The 14,266-nt window shown below is 45.6% G+C and overlaps 1 protein-coding gene across 7 annotated transcripts in view; it reads left to right on the top strand.

The window, feature by feature from the left end:
• The window catches only part of Dscam (DS cell adhesion molecule), a 578,367-nt gene that overhangs the window by 512,983 nt on the left and 51,118 nt on the right, over positions 1–14,266 (top strand). For all 7 annotated transcript variants that reach the window (XM_087575369.1, XM_087575370.1, XM_087575373.1 and 4 more), the window contains 6 exon segments: positions 278–395; positions 2,160–2,323; positions 3,922–4,020; positions 6,998–7,186; positions 8,159–8,449; positions 11,287–11,463. In XM_087575369.1, the coding sequence (XP_087431495.1) occupies positions 278–395; positions 2,160–2,323; positions 3,922–4,020; positions 6,998–7,186; positions 8,159–8,449; positions 11,287–11,463 (1,038 nt within the window).

Raw genomic sequence — 14,266 nt, 5'->3', positions numbered from 1 at the left:
TGAAAAAAAATCGCGCTCATAGAGGAAACACAGCTTGGAGTTGCCTGGCCCGTGGAATGCCGGGTATTTAAGATATTGCTTGTATTTTGGTTAGTAGAAGAAAAAGAGGCTGCCATAGGGACTTTCGGACATGAGCTTGTCCTTACAAGGCAAATCTCTTATAAGGCAGATACCAGAGAACGGCACTGACAGCTGCAGTGTTAACTGGCTCTGGGGGCCGCTTTGTTGGGGAGGTCACCTTGGCTCTGTGTAAACAGTCTTCTCTTTGACGTTGTAGCTCCTGCACGGATCCTCACGTTCAGTGGGACAGTGACTACTCCGTGGATGAAGGACATCGTCTTGCCGTGTAAAGCTGTTGGAGACCCATCACCTGCCGTAAAATGGATGAAGGATAGGTAACCAGCAACCCAATGTGTGCCTCTTAGCGAACCCTTAGCCAACATGTCAAGCAGCCTTGTGTTTCTTGTAGACCATGCTAGACCCAAACTCATGGTATAATTAAGGATGACCTTAAATTTCTGTCCCCCTACCTCCATTTTCCTTTTGTTGAGGTAACAGGCGTATGCCATCAAGCCTGGCACTCCACGTGGGCCAGGCAAACACTCTACCAATCGAGCTACTTTCCAACACCTACTTCACGAATGATAATGGAACTGAAGAAACCCTAGTGCTCTGCTGAAACAAGGCAGAAAGGGCAGCCCATACCTACCTTTGAGCATTCCAACTGTATCACGAGAAATTGCCTCAAAGCATGTGGTTTTGATCAACCATATGTACCAGTCTCCTATCAATCCAGACCCTGACATAGGGAAACACTTGTAAGGAAAGGAGCGAGCCCATCAAAGCATCACTGTGGGTGTTCGCTCTACAGTACAGGCGAATGGAGACTAGGAACCCAAGTTACCAGGAGGTTTCCTAGTCCTCTCTACTTTTGAGATAATGGACAATCTAACCCAAGGCACGAGCCCCAGGAACTCATTTAAGCAATGGAATTCAGGGATTGCAAAGATAGCTCAGTGCTGACCTTGCAAGGGACCTGAGGTACTGTCCAGTGCCTCATAACTGCCTGTAACTCCAGCTCCACAGGGATCCAAAGCCTTTTGCCCCCATGTACACCCCACACACACACAGAACTAAAGTCAAGTGAGAGAACACAGTTCCAAGTAGATCCAGCATGGGAGAGGCTAGAGCGGAAATACTGCCAGTTTTGAGGTCAGCCTCCTGGGCTACATAGCAAGACCCTGTCTAGAGATAAAGAAATGAAACGCATTAGGACTTGCCCTGTGGAAAATCTGGTTCTCCGTGTTCAGTAGGGATTACTATAATAATAAATCCAAGAGAGAATGGAGAGAGGGCATGATGAGTCCTGTCCACGTGCTTTATCATGCTTTATCTCTATGCAGAGGAAGAAATTAAGATATAAATAGAGGCCGAACATCCACTAATAGGCATGGAGATTTAAAATAACGGTGCCTATTTCCAAACAAAAGCACTCACAAGCATAAATGATTGAAATAATGGGTTGGACCCAGTGAGCAATTTTCTCATTGCATTTTAAGTTGGTTAATCCAAAGCAAATTCATAAGCTCCCTGGGTCAGGCTGGCACTCTGCCTTACCTAGAAGGGACTCCAGAGGTCATGACGACAGCCGCCTCTTCGCAGGAGGGTCAGCTCTGTGCTCCCTCGAGATGCCATCTTGTCCAGTACATGTCAAGCTCATTAAGAGTCATGGTTTTTAAATTGATTTCAAGTCTACAAGCGATCACAAAATCTAGTTTGATGTGCACGATTTTGTCAATCTGGCCCCTCTGCCATCAAGAGTTTCTCACAGTTGCCACAGGGAGGAAATCTCGGGAGCCAGAGTGGGGGAGGGAAGAGAGAGACATGTTAGATTTGACAATTGTCACTGGGTTTTGGCCACTAATGGAACTAGATACTTAGCCATTGACACAGATCTACTCTCGCATGATAATTTTTCTTTTAATCTCTGCCAGTCAGTAGTCTGGTCACATAATCACAGCACAGTTATTTTATAATGCAAAAATAATTAAGGTTGCAATTTACCGTTTGCTCCAGAGAAAGGCTTGATACTTCTTGCTGACCTCAGCTAATGTGGTTGTAATTTCTCTAATCTGTGCATTTTTCTTCCTGTGAGGCAGTAACGGGACGCCCAGCCTGGTGACGATTGATGGCCGCAGAAGCATCTTCAGCAATGGGAGTTTCGTTATTCGCACGGTGAAGGCCGAGGACTCTGGCTACTACAGCTGTGTTGCCAATAACAACTGGGGATCAGATGAGATCATATTAAATTTGCAAGTACAAGGTACAAATCCGGGGGCCTCTTAAATGATCTTTAAGTACGTGTACCTTACATGCAGACAGAAAAGTCAAGCTCAAAAAAATAAAAAGCTGCTGTCATCATTTTGGAAAATATAAACTGAACCAATCAAAGGACACATTAATTTTTTTCTTACACATAGGATGTCTAGTCTGTTATCTCTGTACATGAGCACCTCTGAAAAAGTTATCCTTGATCAACTCAGACATAGTTTACACACGTGTGTAACCAGTACCCATTGTCAGAAAGTAACTCTCTGAGTGTTATCATTTATGTCTTCTAATCAAATCAATAAACAATGAAATACCTTGTATCAGCTACAAAGTTAAATGGCGTGACAAGAGGCTTAGGGTCCGGCTGGACATAGATTAAAGCTGATTAAAACTCTAAGCGCATTGTTATCCTTCATATCTGATGCAAGGTACTTAGTAATTTATTGCCATACACAACACTCTTCAAAGTATATTAAATTAGTGTACAAAACCTACATGGGTACTGACTGGGTTCAGATTAGGTTGCCGGAGGGATATTTTATTAGAGAAAAATTCAAATGCTTCTTTGGATTCTGGTGTTGCCATGTTAATAGATCACAGCAAATGAAAATACCATCAATACTCTTCTGGGTGAGATGCAAGAGGGAGGGACAACACCAAATTATGTTCCAAAAATACTGTGAAATCAATTTGGGGTTTTGAGTTAATTGAAGTCAGGAGAGTTCCAGGGAATTGTTAAAGCTACCATTAAATTATTTTTCTAAGCAGATGGGTCAGTGTTTCAGGCCTTTGGGTTAACATCTCAGGCTTCACTCACAGGAAGAGGGAGTGTTTTATATGCTGTGCTCTCTGAATCAGAAATGAGCCGATTGTGGATTTATTTAGCAATGTGTGTCCCTCAGTCCCTGCGTAGGGTTGGGTACGCATTGCCACAAACACTGTTACAGCCTTGGTTTTCAGAGCCTTTGTCTATGTCATATGCATGTGTTTACACCTGTGGTTGTACATGTATGTAGCTCTGTGTGTGCCAGTGTGTGCATTTGTCTGCATAAATGTATGTCTGTGTGGTTGTGTATGTTTATGTGCACATATGGATATGTACATGTGTGTGTGTGTGTGTGTGTGTGTGTGCTTGTGTGTGTGTCTATGTATCGTGCCTTGTAGTAATTATTCTTTCTACTAACTGCACCTTTTCTTTTCCTTGGGGAAAGTCAAAACAGCTAAGTGGGAATTCCACTTAATTTCCTGGCTAGAGTTCAGAGTAAATTAGTGCCTGTGTCCTTAGTAAGTTTAAAAATTTAAATTTACAATGAACAACTCAGGAATCCAAGGGAAAGTGAAGAAATGAATTAGATGTAAATCAAGGTAGTGATTGACTTTTCCTTAAATCATAGATTCACTATGCTCTGTCTTCCTAGCCTGGGACATCAATGATACAGACACTTTGACATAAATGAATTGCCTATTTTGGCAACTTTAAACCACGTATTTAATCATTGGCTGTTACAAATGATTTAGTAAATGACTGTTACTGAGGATTGAAGACATGAGAAACTAATTCTTGTTTTCTACAAACCATTTCCTCTCTAGTTCCACCAGATCAGCCTCGGCTCACCGTATCCAAGACGACATCCTCCTCCATCACCCTTTCCTGGCTTCCTGGAGACAATGGGGGCAGCTCCATCAGAGGTAAACGAGAAGGGTCGGTCACAGTCACATCTGTGGAACTGTCCACTGACCAAAAAGGGACATCTTCACCAAGTAACTGTTGTATGATAACTTATTCTCCCCCAAGAAAATTCATTTCCCTATTATCTACTTATGCACAGGGAGCATGAGTCTGTTTGTATGATGTTCTTTGAAACTCAGGACATTCAGACAGAAGTGAGCTGTGAACAAACAAAGGAAAAGGGGAAATGCTAAGAGGGAAGGGAAGGAGGGGAAAGAAAGGGAAAAGGAAAGGAGGGGAGTGGAGAGGGAGAAGAAAGGAGAGGCGAGGTGAGGAGAACTGAGTTCCTACTTCTCTAGAAATTTTCAGTCTACACTTAAGCCGCTCCACACCACCTAGTTTTCCTCACTAGAAGTCGCACTTGTCTTGCTGGTTTCCAACTTTAGCAACCTATGGTCCATTCCTCCTTTTCAGTTGCCCAGAATCATGTAAGAAAGTCGTTAAGTTGTAATAAGCACGTCACACCGTGCCTTATAACTGCCAGGTGTAATTCTCTCCCAGACTCTGTCAGCGCCATACCAGCCCTTCAACTCACCAGTTACTGTCCTCACACATAACTCAAGGCACAGGCTGTTCAAAGTGGAAATGACCCTTCTGCAAGAAGACTTTGGATTTAGAGCACTGTAGCAGGGTCTGAGGGAGACGGATGCTGAAGCAAAGAGCTATCTTGGTCATCCTGTCATGGGTGGGGCAAGGGCACCATCTTAGTGATCCATAGAACAAGGAAAGGCCCTTTGTGCAGAGAAAGATGGCAGAGGTGGCCAAGAACAAGTGCCAAGACACTACAGAGGCCATGGAGCAGGTGAGAGGAAAGGGCTTGGACTCCAAGGGCAAAAGGAGAGGAGAAAGATGGGGAGACAGCTGAAGAAACTCAGACATTGTCGGGTAGAGCCATGGAGCACCCAGCCAGCTCCTAGCTTCTGGGAGCATGGCGTCCCATGTCCTTTAGCTTTATTCTCAGCAGTGCATCCACTCTGAGAGCAGTTGCATTCCCCAGAAATCACACTGCAACAAGCCAGAGCTTGGCTCTCTTCTAGGTCTAGTTGTTGGTGCTGGCTGGAGGGAGACTCTTCCTTTTTTTTCATCAGAAAGAAAAAAGGTGAGGTTACTTTATAAAAATAGCTGATGATTAGGGGTAAGGCTGTGTCTGTGGGTTTGAGGAGCGTGGGACAGCTTTGAAATGGCTGCCATGTGCACGGCACAGGGACTCATTAGCAGACGAACAAAATCACTGCTGCCAAGAAGCCACCCGGACCCAGCTGCAGATACTACACAGCACAAAACTGTGATGGTCACAATTATTATAGCAATCAGAAGGGATGTTGGACAGCTGGGGAGAGGAGAGAGCATCACAGGGTACCAAAGTTTATGACAAGTGAGTGCAGTATGGAGGGCAACTGGACTCCTGCTTCAAATGGCCTCACACGAGGAAGAGAGAAAAAAAAATTCTTAGTGAAAATAAATGGGTCTCAAGGGATCTAGAGTCCAAATAGTTTGATTTTTGTTAGTCTCATTTCGGGAGAGGCCTGGGTAGCACCAGCATAGAAGGTCTTGGAAGTGAAGCTAATTAGGCTGATGAAGAGTTTCCAAGTCCCCGAAATATTCGTGGTGCCCAAAGCATTGGAGGGCATCATAAATCAGGCACCTATACTGACGGATGTTGATGCCACAAGATCCAGCAGCACTGGGGAACAGAAACCAGGGGCCAGATCACTTAGTTACTGAGGTGGCCTCTGCAGTAGGAAGAGCAAAGCATAGTCCCCAAATGAGCTGGAATGGAGGCTGGCGTCTGAGAGCAGTTCCTCTCAGACACTGGCTGATCCTGGGGGCGCACAGTAACACAAAGGCAGCCATGAGAGGTCCAGGAAGTATGGGTTCTGTGGCTCAGAGAGCCAGAGAGAGCAAGAGTGTGGAGGATACTGATAACAGCATGGGCAGAAGCAGCAGCCAGTGACACAGACCCCAGGGAGGGACCTGGGGAATCTGATTGGCACTGGCTGGGGACATGGAGCCTCTGCCTCACAGCAGATGAGTAGTGTTCTGTGTGTGTTAAAAGAGGAGTTCCCTGGGGAGAAGTAGACAGTATTAGTCTCCAGGGTTCCTGACCCCATGCACAAGTCACATGATGACCATCTAGGAAACAAGAGCAGAGCAGAGGGGACACATCTGACCCCAGAAACATGACTGCAGGCATCAGTGATGAGAATCGTAAGAGTCCGTTTCAAGGACACCAGGGCAAGGAGTGGGTAACTGTAGACTGAGGTGGTTCGCATCTTCCTCGATGCCCATCCTTCTAAAGCCCTGTTGTCATCCATACTGTGGAATCAGAGCACCGTCTGTGTGACGTGACTTAAGCAAAGTGCTCGAGGCAGTGCCTGACATGTTCAGTGGTCAGCAGTAGTAGACACCAAAAAGAGAATGACTATAAGGAGAGATGAGAAATGAAGGGTCAAGCAAACCATTCACCCTGAGGAGAAGCCATGTTGCTGTAGAGGTGTTGGGATGGCTGCAGGACTTGGATCCTTGTGATTGCAAATGACCCCCTCCCCCACATTGCATGTAGAAAGGAGGTAATGACAAAGGCTCCTAGACTTACTCCTGTCCTCGTTGTCAAGGTAGCCCCTTTCAGTGTATACACTCAGATTCACACATATCCTGTGAGAGGCAGATACTTGACAGCTTGTTACTCATCAAGTCCAACATGGGAAGAGGTATGGCTTTCTTTCCATGCACTTGCAACAATGTAACCATAGTAGTAAAGTCTTGTGTGGCTGAAGTGACTCACTAACCACTTTACTCCACCCCTTACCCCAACCTGAGAGAAACTTCCAGAATCAGGAAGAATTAGAGTTATTCTTTTCTAAAGACACCCAGAATTACAGAGCTCATCCTGTCACCTCTTCAGAGAAAGCTCACCAGAACATCTGGTCATTACAGGCTACATCCTGCAATATTCCGAGGACAACAGTGAGCAGTGGGGGAGCTTTCCCATCAGCCCCAGCGAGCGTTCCTACCGCTTGGAAAACCTAAAGTGTGGGACATGGTATAAGTTCACCCTTACTGCCCAAAATGGAGTGGGACCCGGACGCATAAGTGAAATCATAGAAGCCAAAACTCTGGGGAAAGGTGAGGATTTCTGCCATTTCCTTCCCCCTTGTCTTCTCATGTGAAGGGGTGGGACCATGAAAGACTAAGTGAATGTATGAGTGATTTTGTGTGTCTGAGCGCTCCTGTTCCTGAACTGAGACTGACCACAGAACCTTCCAGTTCCCCATCTCATTCTTTGACTTACAGTTCAGAGAAGAAAGCCCTTGGAAGGGTGTCAATAAGAGTGGCAAGGCTGGGCAGCCATGAAATGGGGCACCTGTCCTCATAGGTTTTCAGGCTGGAAACGATTGGGCTAATAGGTTAACACTTCCTAATGGATTGACTTTTTATCTGAAATAAAATAGAAGTTGGGAGATAAAGCCCAAGGAAGTGGCTCCCAGAGGTGGAAGGCAGCTGGGAGCGGCAGGAAGAAGACACTGTCTAATAAAGATAGGGCACTCCCTCTGTCTGTGTAGCAAGGAGAAGAGAGATCTGATGAGCTCTCCAGGGAAGGAGAACCAGATGGCAGGAGACAGAGATGATATTTGAGTCTAGCACCTGAGTTTTGGTTAACAAGATAAGGATTCTGGGGATGAGAGTTTTGTCTGTGCGGAATAATACCCACTATGTCAGAGGCCACTGAACTAAGGGTTTGGATCATAGAGGAGAGCTACGATACTTCCCAAACCCCATTCTATATCTACATGGGAAGGGAAATTATTGAGCTCCATACACTGCAGTGTGTGAACCACTGAAGGACTCCACATAAGAAAGCAGAGCTGTTCTTCAGAGAACTCTACGCTGCGTAAAAACATATCTTGTATCATTCCAACCTCCACTCTGGCTCTAGTCCTCGTGGTCAGGAAAACGTATTGGTTCCCAAGGCTTTGTTCATGCTATGAGCGTCTGGTGATCCAGATTGGCCGGAGCAAAGCTAGACAGCGACAGTAGCTGGGGAAAGACACCTGAACCAGCTATGGTACCCATGAATGACACTGTTATCTCCCACAGAACCCCAGTTCTCCAAGGAGCAGGAGCTCTTCGCCAGCATCAATACCACCCGAGTGAGGCTGAATCTGATTGGCTGGAACGACGGCGGCTGTCCAATCACCTCATTCACTCTTGAGTACAGACCCTTCGGGACCACGGTCTGGACCACAGCTCAGCGGACCTCCCTTTCCAAGTCTTACATTCTGTATGACCTCCAAGAAGCCACATGGTATGAACTGCAGATGCGAGTGTGCAACAGCGCCGGCTGCGCAGAGAAGCAAGCCAACTTTGCCACGCTGAACTACGATGGCAGTAAGCTCAAGGCTTTATGGCTTTTCTCTCTGCGGCTCGGGAATTGTACGCATGTATGCTATTCACTCTCCTGTGAGACGCTTGTCATTACCACAGAGTGAGAAGTGCCCCATAACCCATTAGGGTTTGGGCCATTTGATTCCCCGCTCTGCGGGCTTCCTAGTCCATTGTACAGAGATGATTATCACTGTGTAGACGTCTAGAGCGAAGGGACTAAGGGGAACTCCTTGCAGAGCCTTAGTGTAGGAGTGGCTTCTCTCAGGGCTGAAGGACTCTGCCTCATGGTTCAGTTGCTTTGCGGATGACTGTGAGCTAACACTGCTTTTGTTGTCTCCCACCCCTTCCCCATCCATCCCAATCCACACAACTTTCTTTTTGCTCTCATCACACCCTTAAAATGCATGTGCACAACAGTTTTCCATGGCAAAGGAAGTTAGGTTAGACAAAGCAGGGGCATGGAGGGGAATAGAATGGTGGATGGGTCACTATGGGCCTGTGCTCACACTTACGTACATCCTAAAAGCTACAGAGTCTCTTCCTTGACCTTTGTTAAGTTCTGGATACCTGAACAACACCCAGCTCAGTGAAGCTGACGCAGCATCTCTTACAATCAGTCGATGGATCTTGCTTTGTAGCATATCCATGCTGGTTCCTGTAGCCCTAAAGACAACCATAGGCTCTGAGTTCTGAGCACCAACGGTGACTCATCAGGCTGTTTGGAGCTGTGGACAAGTTCCTCTCTCAGCCTTTTGTCCATTCCCCACTGCTCCGAAGGGACTATGCTCCCAAGTAGACTCCGAGTTGTGCTTTCTCTCTGCATACTGTGCTGATCCTTCTGGCTCCCATCTCTTGCCCACAGTCATTGCTTCTAAAGCCTATCTCAGATAGGATCAGATTCCTCTTGCCTCTGCAGCCAAGTTCTAAGCTTCCAGAAGGACCTCTAAGAGAAGTCCTTGTGGTGTCGGGCTCTACCCAATGGGCTGTTGTACAGCCCTGGCTCCTTGAACAGCTGCCTCTCCCCTTCAAGGACCCAGGCCCCCTCTTACACAGCCTCTCTCTGTTTTGTGTGTATGACTTTATCTAGAGAAGTCTTTGTCCTAGGGAGCACGCACAAGCAGAGCATCTAAGGCTTTCCCACAATGGTGCCTAATTGTCTGTTCTTACAAAATGAAGTTCTAAGACCATGGCTTCTACAAAGTGCATTTAAATGCTTCACCCAAGCCCCCTAGAAGCACATGCCCAGTTAGTACACATATCCCTTTGGACACCCACACTCTGGCCCAAGGCCTGTACAGGTGGATGCCAGAGAGCTTGCCACACATGGGCGGCATGTTGACACCTGTTCATGTCCCAAATACGTTTTCAGACTTTAAATGTTCAGCTTCTGAGACATTGACAATGTTTTCTCATTCACTCAGAACCAAATTAGAAAGGTATGTGTGTGAGGGGCAGTCTCTTCCCTGAAATCTGAAATAATTTCATGGCACGAAGATCTAAGAGTATATACTTTTATATATTATCTTGGAAAAGGGAGATATATCTAAAAGGTAGCATGGCTATATACCTTTAGTATCTCTTCGGCTATACTCACTTGTTCTCACAATAAGAAAAACAAACGTTGAAACAAAATCACCCTGATATTCACATCACTTAGATTCCCATCTCTCCTACCTCTTTATCTGAGTCACCCCTATTTCCTTCACCAAAATTTTCTGTGTGTCCTTATGGCACCCTGTTCACAGACCAGCCTCAGTCACCAATTCTGTGACTCTTTCTTGGAGTCTGGGTATTTGTAGGCTTGGGTTTGCTGCCAGAGGTGCTGTGATATTAAAAGAAGATTCTGCTCGGCTCCAGCAGACGTCAGAGAGGGCCAGGGGTTGCATTTTCACGGCTCCAGCTACTAAATAAGATCCTTTTGCTTTTTCTTTTGGGAAAATGACATATATATATATATATATATATATATATATATATATATGCGCATTAGTTTTCCTAAAGCCCTGGCTTTCTGGTTTGCATAGAAAAGACAGTGGGAATGGACGGAACATCTTATGTAATGGCTGATGGTAAGATGCGTGCCCCACAAATCACAGATGTCTGCACCCTCATGTTCAGCCTCAGGGTGGAAAGCATCTTAACAGCTCAAGAGTTCAGTCGACTTCTATTTTTCTTCTTACCGCTCCAAATAATCTAAGTTTTGTAGAGCAGGGTAAATGAGGCCCTGTCAGGAACTCTGCTGTTTAGTGACCTAGATAGACCCTTCCCCTTGAAAAGTTGCCCTTTGCTCTTCTACCCTAAACTGGGAATTTTAAAAGCATCTGTGAAATTGGGGTTGAAGTCAAGGGAATAATCAAAAGGAAATAAAAAGGGTCTGTGCTTCTTTAGGCTGAGGTACCTTACATCCTCCCGGAAGGGAGTCTTCTGTCCAGTTGACAAACCTATTGTTCTTCCCTTCATATGCAGTTTTCAAAAGCACCATGGTTAACAGCCAAGTGGGCATTGGAGTTCAGGTGAATTAAGGTGGCTTTTGTGAGCCCTGAGTGCAGGCACCATACTGTCAGAGGGTAGCGTCCTAGAGTGCACTGCCAAAACAAACAAACAAACAAACAAAAAACAAACCGCAGTCCTTTACAAAGCTGTGCCAGGGTGAGTTGGAAGTTTGGGGGAAGGGAGAGTGAGCAAGTCAACCCAGAGAGTCAGGGAGCTGGTCCTCTCATTTCTCATCACACAGACACCCCTGGATCACACCGCGCGGTCTCTCTGTAACCCATCATCCCTAAAAACTCCACCACGCTGCCGCCATTAATAGCCATCTAACATCGTGGCCCTGCTTTCAGGTACAATCCCTCCACTCATTAAGTCAGTTGTCCAAAGCGAAGAAGGGCTGACAACCAACGAAGGGCTCAAGATCCTCGTGACCATCTCCTGCATCCTGGTCGGGGTTCTGCTGCTCTTTGTGCTTCTGCTGGTGGTGCGAAGGAGACGGAGGGAGCAGAGGCTGAAGAGGCTGAGAGGTAGGAGCCTGTGTCCACTCTGTGCCCCATGAAAAAATGTTAGCTCGAGGACGGTAACCACAGAAGGACATGTCCCCTAGGAGCCAGCTCTGTCTACTATGATTTGGAGCCCAATGTGGGCTCTGCAGGACTTCTGGAGCCCTGGGGGGTGGGGAACAATAAAGCATTCAATCACACAGAGTCAGAAACAGAACACAAGCAGCCCCCTAACAAGTCCCCTAAATCCTCAAAATTGGCAGACAAAGAAAATTAATTTCTCATGGGTTTTTCAAGCCTGCTCTGTTTGATTTTCAGTGGTTCCAGTAAAGCCACCAATTACAGCTTTAGCCAAAAAAAAAAAAAAAAGAGAGAGAGAGAGAGAGAGAGCGCTTTGAGATTTTTCCCTGCAATTGAGAATGATGTTGCCTGGAAGCAGAGATAGGAGATTATAGTAGAGGTAGAGCATGGCGAGGCAGTAGAACACAGTAGATGAGGGGCCCAGACTGAGTGAGACCCAGGGTGAATGGCTTCCATTTCTCCAGTGTCTGACTCTGCATGGTCCTGTCGATGAGGTTTCACAGTTTCTGACCAATGGCCCTTGCCCTTTAGTGCAAGGAATTTCAAATAAGGAACTCTGGGAAGGAAACATTCTGTACCTTCTATTTATCAGGTCTTCAACCGAGCCACTGTTTGTCTAAGGGCACCCAAGGGGTATTTGTGTTTCAATATCAAGACAGTATGGTGGAGCAGTGTTTTATTTATATATATATTTCAAGGAGTAAGCCTTGAAGCAGCTTCCCTAGCATGCCAATATATCCCCAAGCCATGCTTCTGTACTTAGGAAACCTTGATCTCATTTCTAAATGCATAACCTAACTAACCATGATCCCACAAGCACAACTAGATATGATGCTGTCTGGTCCATCATTTCTCTCCAGAAATCTCCTGGTGTGACCCCCACACCTGATGTTCTCAATTTCCTCTCACAAGAAATTAAAAGTACTGAAGTCTCTTTCAGCCCACGATTTGTCTTTCCAGTAAAGATTCTTGAGCCCAGAAATTCAGATGAAGTATCATCAAAATATTCTTCCTAAATTGCCTTAGCCAATTGTACACAATTTTGTAAATAACCCAGGCACTTTGCTAGATTCTTCACAAGGATAAAGGGAACATGCTCCCTGGATCCCAGGTACTACTGAGATGCACACCCCTCAACACCCAGCCTAAAACAGGGCTTCAGACAAATCTTAGCGCAGTGTGAAGGAGGGACAGATAAGTCCCCAATGGGAGAAGAATGAGAGGCTGCCTCAGAGCCTAGAGTAAAAATAAAGTTAATATGCCATGTGTGGAGAAACTCAATAAAAAGAGGATCGAGTTACACTGCACCGAGAGTGTTTGTCACTAAAGTATCAAATGGTCATCTTGATAATCCCCTTTTGCCGTAAACCCAAATGGAAATCAGGGACACGAAAGTCCCTGAGTCCCCCATGTAGGCAGTCATGTCAAACTTGTTCCACACAGAAGGCTATGAGTTGCCTGAGATGCTTCATACCAACTGTGAAAGGGTGTCTTACTGATAATGTGTGCAGACACACGAGTGTGGCGGCTGATGGTTGAACCAACAAGGCAGGGCTTCACGGAGCTATAACAAACCCCTCCCCCCACTTTATCTCTCTCAACTACTGGCTTATTTTCATCGCTGAACTTATAACCTTAATATGGAACATCTCCAACAAAAGCTCTTGCTAACAGGTCAGAATGATAGAAGAATACAATGTTTCAAGTTTCCCTCATTACAAGAATACAATGTTTCAAGTTTTCCTCGTTACCAGCCCCTTGGCCTTCCATTGTCACTTTGCAAGGGCTATGTTCAGAGAAGATTCTGGTATTAACACTTTATTGCTAGCATCTCTATGTCTAGACTGCTATTTTGTAGTTTGTTTCTAAGGGGAGCGATCCACCACAACTGAAGATCTCACTCCCTGAGGTGATTTTGCTTCCTTTGTGTAGGAGGAAAGGAAAAACCAATGGGAAGGTTTCTAAAGATAAGTGACAAGAGAGACAGGATGTAGTCTCATGAGATGATAAGGAGAAGAGAATTCTAGAGAAGTGGCTTGCTCTAACACAAGGGCACCAACACCTATTTTTTGGGGTGTTTGATAAAGGGTTCCAGAGTGAAGAGTGTGACAGAAGATGAGACCCCCACCACTTCCTGAGACGGATTTAATTTAGCAAACCTCTGTTTGTTGTCTACCGTGGTCAAGTTTAAAAGAATAGCAGCATTTTCTTATTACTCATTATTTCTGCTCACACGATTTTGACAAGATTCTTGAGATTCCCAAGATAGTGGTCCTCTGGAAGTGCTAAGTCAAGGGTTAGAGTAGAGGACATACTCATCTCTCTAACCCTGAGAATGCTGGGCACATAGAGAGAATCATGGGATGCCAGGCCAGTCCCCAGAGAGACCTACAAGCCACCTACACCCTTGCAGTGTTTATTAATGGCATAGAACATTTCCATCCCAGGGAGGTCTGCAGCCAGGGTTTGAAGTCACAAGTGTCTCTTAACCCCCAGACTTCATTAACAATGCCGTTCAATTAAAAGCTGCCTCACATAAGACCCAGGTCCTGTGCCTACATTCAAACCAGTTCCCATAGGTTTATAGATTAGGTGGGGACAACTGTCCAAAATAAGGCCAGCATTTCCAGGAACACACAGTGCTGCTTGAACCTCCTCTTGGCAGGATCAAAAATTGGGTAAGCAAATTCAAATTAGGACAAAAAATACAGTATCTGGTAGATGTCCTTAAGGTTATAGGAGGCCA

This window comes from Rattus norvegicus, chromosome 11 (genome assembly GCF_021556685.1).
Source record: "Rattus norvegicus strain SHRSP/BbbUtx chromosome 11, alternate assembly SHRSP_T2T, whole genome shotgun sequence".
In the NCBI taxonomy this organism is placed as follows: domain Eukaryota; kingdom Metazoa; phylum Chordata; class Mammalia; order Rodentia; family Muridae; genus Rattus; species Rattus norvegicus.
This window is presented reverse-complemented; position numbering and strand designations above follow the sequence as displayed.